This window comes from Lynx canadensis, chromosome F2 (genome assembly GCF_007474595.2).
Source record: "Lynx canadensis isolate LIC74 chromosome F2, mLynCan4.pri.v2, whole genome shotgun sequence".
In the NCBI taxonomy this organism is placed as follows: Eukaryota; Metazoa; Chordata; class Mammalia; order Carnivora; family Felidae; genus Lynx; species Lynx canadensis.
Genome location: NC_044320.2, coordinates 66,507,475 through 66,515,234, shown reverse-complemented (window position 1 = coordinate 66,515,234; position 7,760 = coordinate 66,507,475). Strand labels below are relative to the sequence as shown.

At 46.5% G+C, this 7,760-nt stretch overlaps 2 protein-coding genes across 3 annotated transcripts in view; both read left to right on the top strand.

The window, feature by feature from the left end:
• Positions 1 to 1,754: 1,754 nt before the first annotated feature.
• On the top strand, positions 1,755 to 3,580 carry RRS1 (ribosome biogenesis regulator 1 homolog). Its single transcript, XM_030304189.2, has one exon. It carries the CDS (start codon positions 2,003 to 2,005, stop codon positions 3,098 to 3,100), a length of 1,098 nt encoding a protein of 365 aa, XP_030160049.1. The 5' UTR covers positions 1,755 to 2,002; the 3' UTR covers positions 3,101 to 3,580.
• A 1,572-nt stretch (positions 3,581 to 5,152) lies between these two features.
• ADHFE1 (alcohol dehydrogenase iron containing 1) overlaps positions 5,153 to 7,760 on the top strand; it is a 31,196-nt gene continuing 28,588 nt past the window's right edge. For both annotated transcript variants that reach the window (XM_030304341.1, XM_030304342.1), the window contains exon 1: positions 5,153 to 5,232. In XM_030304341.1, the coding sequence (XP_030160201.1) occupies positions 5,174 to 5,232 (59 nt within the window). In that variant the 5' untranslated portion in view covers positions 5,153 to 5,173. The remainder of the gene's footprint in view (positions 5,233 to 7,760) is intronic.

Sequence of the window (7,760 nt, the reverse complement as noted above, 5' to 3'; positions counted from 1 at the left end):
TGATCTCAATGACAAGGAACATAAATTTTTTGGAGCAAAAAACCACATCCAAATTATTGGTTAAGATTATCCTACATGTAATATTGTCAGTTCATTTTTTTTTTTTTTTTCCCAAGATTTGCCTCAATTAAAGCTTGGAGTTACTTTGTTTTTCTCAAAAAAAAAAAAAAAAAAAAAAAAAGGTTCTGAATCATTACATCTCAGTTAAAGCCAGAAACCAATTCTAACAACTTCCTGGTGATGCTATGCTGCTGGTCAACAGACCACACTTTTTATGTATCAAGAGCCTGAAAGACATTGCAGAGAGTATGTATACAATCTTAAAGCTGGAGTTAAGATCCCTCTTGCTCCCATATTTCCTGTTGTATAACCACAGACTCATCTTACAGCTCTGAGCCTTCTTTTGCCATCGGTGGAATATGGTGATTAACTACTGCTAACATTTACTGAGTGCTTACTACGTACCAAGAATTAATGTTCCATATTTATCAATTTATAAATTGAATTGGACTTAGGTTAAACAACCTGTTCAAAGCAGGTACTGTAAAGCTAGATCTGATTCTAGGTAGTTTGAGTCAAGAACCTAGTGTATAATCTCTGTGTAAGACTTTTTAGCTCCTAGAGCCATTACACAGATAAATAACTGGTATTCAGGGGCGCCTGGTGGCTCAGTCGGTTGAGTGTCCGACTTCCGCTCAGGTCATGATCTCACTATTCGTGAGTTCGAGCTCCGCGTCGGGCTCTGTGCTGACAGCTCACAGCATGGAGCCTGCTTCGGATTCTGTCTCCCTCTCTCTCTGCCCCTCCCCTGCTCATGCTCTGTCTCTCTCTCTCAATAATAAATAAACATTTTTAAAAATTTTTTTAATAAATAATAATTGGTATTCACCTAACATTTATTGAGCGCTCATATGTTCCAGACCAAGCTCCCTTGTAAGCATATTAACTCATTTAACCGTATAAAAGCCCTAAGAGGTAGGTACTATTAGCACCCCATCTTACAGGTGTGGGTTTTTTTTTTTTTTTTAATGTTTATTTATTTTTGAGACAATGCAAGAGCCAGAGTGCAAGCAGCGGAGGGGCAGACAGAGGGGAGACACAGAATCTGAGGTGGGCTCCAGGCTCTGAGCTTGTCAGCCTACAGCCCGACCCGGGGCTCAAACTCACAAACCGTGAGATCATGACCTGAGCCGAAGTCGGACGCTCAACCGACTGAGCCACTCAGGCGCCCCTTACAGGTTTTAAATAGGCCCAAATACCCAAAGATCCCACAGCACAGCCAGGACTGGAACTCAGGCAGTCTCACGGCAGAGCTCAGTGCTCTTCTACCACAAGCCTGGAGAGGATGCAATTCCAGGGCTCTGGGCTACCAGACACCAGCTCGCCGACGTGGGCGCACCCTCGCGTCCACTTAGGCAGGTCTAATTGCCAGCCCCTGCTCGCTTGCAAAGCAAATCAAATCTTCCACAATTAGCTTTATGTGTACCTGTGGGAAGTGTCTTTCTCGGCTCACACCCAGGACCCCCATGAACACGTCAGGGCTCTGGCAAAATATAATTTGTCTAATCCCAGAAAAAACTGAGAAGCTAAACATCCTGAGAACTGATTTACACTGAAATTGTTAACAGTCGCAGCAGGACCCCCTCAAACCGCGACCCCCCAAATTTGCACCGCCCCCTTAACGCCGCTGCATCCTGGGAGCCACAGTCCCAATTAGGCCTGGAATTTGTAGTTTGGACTCCTCGAGCCAGCACCGCCTACCTCCGGGCCGCTGGTGAAGGGCCTCCGATAATCCCATCTGCTCTCCAATGCTGCTCTCTGCCGGCCTTTTCTCAGGTTGCCAGGACTGTAAGCCCGTTCCAGGTGCTCCGGAAGCGAAGCTTTCTCTTCCGGAACAAGCGTCTGGGCGACCGCACGTGGTTGCGTTGCCCGGGCTTCTGCCGGCGTTTGCAGAGAAGTAATTTGGACTGTCTCCCCGAAACGAGTGAGCCCAGGCGGAGCCATGGAGGGCCAGAACGTGGAGGAGCTGCTGGCAAAGGCTGAGCGGGACGAGGCAGAGAAGCTGCAGCGCATCACAGTGCACAAGGAGCTGGAGCTGGAGTTCGACCTGGGTAACCTGCTGGCCTCGGACCGGAACCCCCCAACGGGGCTGCGGCGCGCGGGACCCTCGCCGGAGGCCGAGCTGCAGGCCCTCGCGCGGGACAACACGCAGCTGCTCATCAACCAGCTGTGGCAGCTGCCCACGGAGCGCGTAGAGGAAGCGCTGGTTGCGCGGCTGCCGGAGCCCACCACTCGCCTGCCGCGCGAGAAGCCGGTGCCCCGGCCACGGCCGCTTACACGCTGGCAGCAGTTCGCGCGCCTGAAGGGCATCCGTCCCAAGAAGAAGACCAATCTGGTGTGGGACGAGGTGAGTGGCCAGTGGCGACGCCGCTGGGGCTACCAGCGCGCTCGCGACGACACCAAGGAGTGGTTGATCGAGGTGCCCGGCGGTGCCGACCCCTTGGAGGACCAGTTCGCCAAGCGGATCCAGGCTAAGAAGGAAAGGGTGGCCAAAAATGAGCTGAACCGGCTGCGTAACCTGGCCCGCGCGCACAAGATGCAGCTGCCCAGCACGGCGGGCATGCACCCTACGGGACACCAGAGTAAGGAGGAACTGGGCCGCGCCATGCAGGTGGCCAAGGTTTCCACTGCCTCTGTGGGGCGCTTCCAAGAGCGCTTACCCAAGGAGAAGGCGCCCCGGGGCTCCGGCAAAAAGAGGAAGTTTCAGCCCCTTTTCGGGGATTTTGCAGCCGAGAAAAAGAGCCAGTTGGAGCTGCTGCGTGTGATGAATAGCAAAAAGCCTCAGCTGGACGTGACGAGGGCCACCAATAAACAGATGAGGGAGGAGGACCAGGAGGAGGCGGCCAAGAGGAGGAAAATGAGCCAGAAGGGCAAGAGAAAGGGGGGCCGGCAGGGTGCTGGCGGCCAGAGGAAAGGTGGCCCGCCCAGCCAGGGAGGGAAGAGGAAAGGGGGCTTGGGAGGCAAGGTGAATTCCGGGCCGCCTCGCTTGGGTGGCAAGAGGAAAGGAGGACAACACCAAGGAGGAAAGAGAAGGAAGTGATTTTCATCCTCGGACCCGCCTGTAAACAAAGAACTATACTAAATGTTAAGTTGGGGGGGGGGGATGAAAGAAAGCGGCTTCTGCTGCCTTCGTTGAACTTGAGGTTGAAGGGATAGGCTGACCTCCCCCACAAGACAGATGTAAATGTTGGACTTTACAAATGAATGTTTTTCCCACAACCAAGAATTTGGCTGGAGATTAAAGGATGTATTTAAGGACATAAGAATCAGGGAAAGAATTTGGTGGAAACTGGGAACGAGTTCTGTTTTTTAAAACACATCTTTTTTCTTTTTAACTTTGAATATGGTGAGAGGGAGAGGAGAGTTGGTCATATTTCAGACTTGTAATTGATTTCTGCATTATTTTTATGACAAGTGTATCAAAGCAGAGGGGGGAACAGAAAGATTACATTTTCAAAACTGGACTTACAAGTAACTGTTAACCAAGGTTATTTAATAAAAGTGTCTGTGTCTAATGTTGCTTTTGACTTTTTGAGTGTTGGTAGAAATCCTAAGTAAAACCAAGGGGATACCTGGTTCAGATTATTTTCATTTACTTTCTAAAAAACATAAAGCAGTTAATTTATGATGATTTCAGTGAGGCTTATTAGGAAAACTCATACTTCTTTTGGTATCAGATATAATATTGAAAGTGTAGTAAAACTGATACCTCTTTGTAAAAAGATTTTATTGCTTTTTTATACTGTGAAAACATTGCCTTGCGGTAAATTATAAATTTGGGCTTCACTAAATAATAGTACTAATCCTCATTAATCCAGAAAATACTTAAATCCTCTTCAACATATATGTCCCCAATTTTTTTTTTAACTTCAGTGGGGTCTGTTTTAAGAAGAGATAAAGAAACCCACCAAATCTATAATTGGTACGCTGTTATCTTTGATTCATTTGTCAAACTGACCTGGTTTGATGAGGAGGTCAAATGTTGATAGCTATTATGGGTCTTTTTCCCTAATCTCAGTAACTTGTCTTTGTAAAAATAAATATCTTCTTTAAAGGATTCATAGTAGATCTAGATTCCAGGAGGGCCTTTTTGCTGCTGTTACAGCCCTGTGAGCCACTCTTACTGTTTTTTGGTCTGTCAATTGATAGGAAATTAAAGTTGGGAGTTCATTTTGTCTTTTTTTCCAGTGTTGCCTCATTTTTATAAGTTACCTTTAGAAATTGCTATGGAAAAAAAGCAAATTTCATATTCCAAATTTCATAATACGTAACAAAAATTTCAAAATTCATAATACATTAAATTTCAAATTTCATAATACGTTACTTAAAACACAGATGTCCAATTGTTACTATCTTAGGATACTTTGCCATCAATGATCAACTCTTCCACAGGGACGTGAAGCACTTGGCCCTGCTAAGCCACAGAGTACAGTGAAATCCTGGCAAGTTTGCAACTACTGATGAAATCATTCAGTGGTACATTAACTTCACCAAAAGCCAAACTTTTCATAGAGCACTTAACATCTTTTAAGTTCTCAACCATCCAGGGTATGTTGTTGTTACTGTTTTGTTTGGGGATTTTTCTGGTTTTTTGTTTTTAGACTTGATTCAGCAGTCAGACACAGCACTGGCCCTGTAAGAGATAACCCTTGGTGGGCTTTTTGCAAGGTCCTTATTTACTATTAAAACAGTTTAAATGCAGTGTCTTAATAATTTATTAGGAAAACACTTTAGGAAGGCAAAGTAGCATTTTAAAGGAATCAGTGGAAAAAGAATGCCCTTGTTTCTCTCCCTTACCCTACGTCCCCAACATGTGAAATAAAGGGTTTTAAGTAGAGAGACTTATGGAAGTACCCAAGATCCTACAGAGAAGTTACCTTTACCGCAAATTTCAGAGGTGGATGGTGGGACTGCAGCTAAGGCAGCGGAGATTCTGACTCGTGGGAAAACGGTCCTGATCCGAAAAGGGCTAATGCTGTGACAGGAGACTTAGCTGAGGGGATAGGCAAGCTCGGCCGAGTGGGCGGGAACAGTAAGGCGGCGGCCAGGATTGGCCAGTGGAGGGGGTGGAGGGGTAGGAGGAGGGGCTGGCTACTGAGGAGACCCCACGGCCATGGCTGCAGCCACTCGTGCCCGGGTCGCGCACTTGTTGAGGCAACTGCAGCGAGCAGCGTGAGTGCGGGGCGGGAAGGCGGGGGGCCAGAGGATGCCTGCGTGCCCATGCCGGGGGCGAGCCACCCGGGCTCCACGTGTTCTTCCTCGGGTTACTTACAAGAACCTGGGGTAGGGTATACTGCTGCCTGCACCCGCTCCGCGTCAGAGCCGTGCGCCCGGTGGGATAGCATTGTCACAGGGTGCCAAGCAGCCACGCACAGCGCGGTGAGGCAGGTTGTACCCTGCTAGGTCTACGGTAAGGAAACAAAGGCCCGGAGAGGTCAGTGCCTGATCCCATGTCGTGGCAAACATTGGAGGTCTTGACACAGTGGACAAAAGACACATTCATGTGTCCAACCAACACATTTGCACTGGGTGTATGTTACATGCCAAAAACTATTCCAGGTGCTGGGGGTACAAAGGTGAAAGATTCTGGAGCAGTTTAAAGTCTAGCAGGTAATTGGACGAAGGAACAGGGTTTGTGAAATGGGCCTGTGGGGAACTCAGGGGACAGAGAACGTAGAAGAGAAAGATGGCTGTGTGAAATCACCAGGAGCTTCACTCCCTGGCATGTACAGGCAGTCAAGGTATTAAATGTTATGACATGTCTGACTCCCCCTCCAGAAATTCCAGGTGTATAGTAGCCACCTGATAAATCCTTGTGGAATGTGCAAATGCACAAGTCAGCCTGGGAAAAACATGTAAAATTTTGAGCCAATAGGTAGAGGTAAGGGGAAAGGAGAGGGATTAGAGAGGAATTTCAGACAAACTGCAAAGAGCAGCCCCTTTGGCAAGAGATGTAGTTCCAGGAGCTAAAAGTAGTTAAAATCTGGACCTAGTTTCATAGAAGGAGATGAGAATGGAGAAGACCCACCCTTAATAAGAATATAGCATTTATCAGGCACTTACCATGTGCCAGGCACTGCCCTACAGGCTTTACATGTACTATTAATAGTAACTGTAATCCTTAGAACAACCCTATGCCAGACTGTATTATTATCCTCATATTACATATTAAAAAAATAAAAGCATGAAGAAAAAGAATTTGTCCAGATTCACACAGCTAAGCAAATGGCACAGCCATCATTTGAGCCCAGATATTCTAGCTTCACAGTCCTTGTTTTTAGTCCTACGCTAAAGAATTTGAATTATGTCCTATAGATACCGAAAGCTATGGAAGCAATAGTTCTCATTGTGAACCACTAATACTTTGAGATGCCCCATGGGGGGAAAAAATTCCATGGCCAAATAAATGGGAAACCGTTCTTTGCTGCATAGCGCTTTTGGAGAGTCAGGATAATTAGCACACGAAAGGCTCTGAGAAGTCCTACAGGATATAAAAAAAATAGTTGAAACTCTTTAAACTAGTGTATTCAAACTCTTTGTTCTAAATCTGTGTTATCATAAAAATCTTTCTAACAAGGAACACCATTCATATCCTTTGGAACCAGTGTCATGTAGAACATGTTTTTGGAATGGTTGTATGACAAAGGAGTGTGGCATGATTAAAATCATGTTCGAGCTTTCTGGTGGCAGTGTACAGTGGAGAGGAAAGACTAGAAGTAGTTGTAATGCTCCAGCTAAAAAGTGATAGCTTCATGTACCAAAGAGAGGCAGTTGGTACAAGGAGTGGATATGAGAAATATTGAGGAGTCGGTTAAAATCAGCAGGATTTTGGATCTGATTAGTGAGATGGAAGGAGAAGTTGAAGTTTCTGGCTGGGGTGCAGGTACACATTAGGGCCATTTACCAAGATGGGAACTAGAAGAAGCCTAGCTTTAGGAGGGAAATGATAACTTCCCTTAGGGATTTCAAACTGAACATCCCTCATAAGTCCAGACAAAGACCTCCAGCAGGTAATTGACTATATAGTTCTGGAGCTGAGGAGCGAGTAGGAACTCACCCATGTGTATAGAGGACTGTACAGAGGATGTGGAAGCAAAGTCCTTGGTAAACTGTAAACCTAGATGGGTTGAGAATAGGTCCTAGGGAGCAGCATTGTTAAGGCAGAGTAGCAAAATGGGGCTTTTTTTTTTTTTTAATAGGGTAAGCATTTAAAATGTGGGAGATTTCAGATAAAAATTTTAGAAAACTAGGAATGGCATCTTTGGGCCCACATTTCATCTGGGGAAAGTCTGCTAAGGCTGAGGTGAAGTGGGGGCCACCTCCTTTGAACAGGGCAAGCCCTCCAGCTTCCTGAGAGGCCCTGGCATGCAGCCCACCACTTACTTCACACAGCAGCTGCACAGCCAGCCAGCAGCCTCTCATTTACATTATCTGCCAGCCTCCTTAGACGCTTGGGGTTGCAAATGATTTGCACTTCGAATGAAGGAAAAGGAGCCAGCATTAAAGGACAGGAACATAGCCAGACATATAGGAGAAAGCCCAGGAGAGAAGGACTGTACCTCCACTGCTGATTTGCAGTGCTCTCATCTCTGGGGTACAGCAGGAAACAAAACAGCCTAATATCCCTGGTGCTTAAGTGCAGAGGTGGGGCAGGTGGAGTGAACAACAGACTAGTAAAGTTTACAGTATATTACATGTTA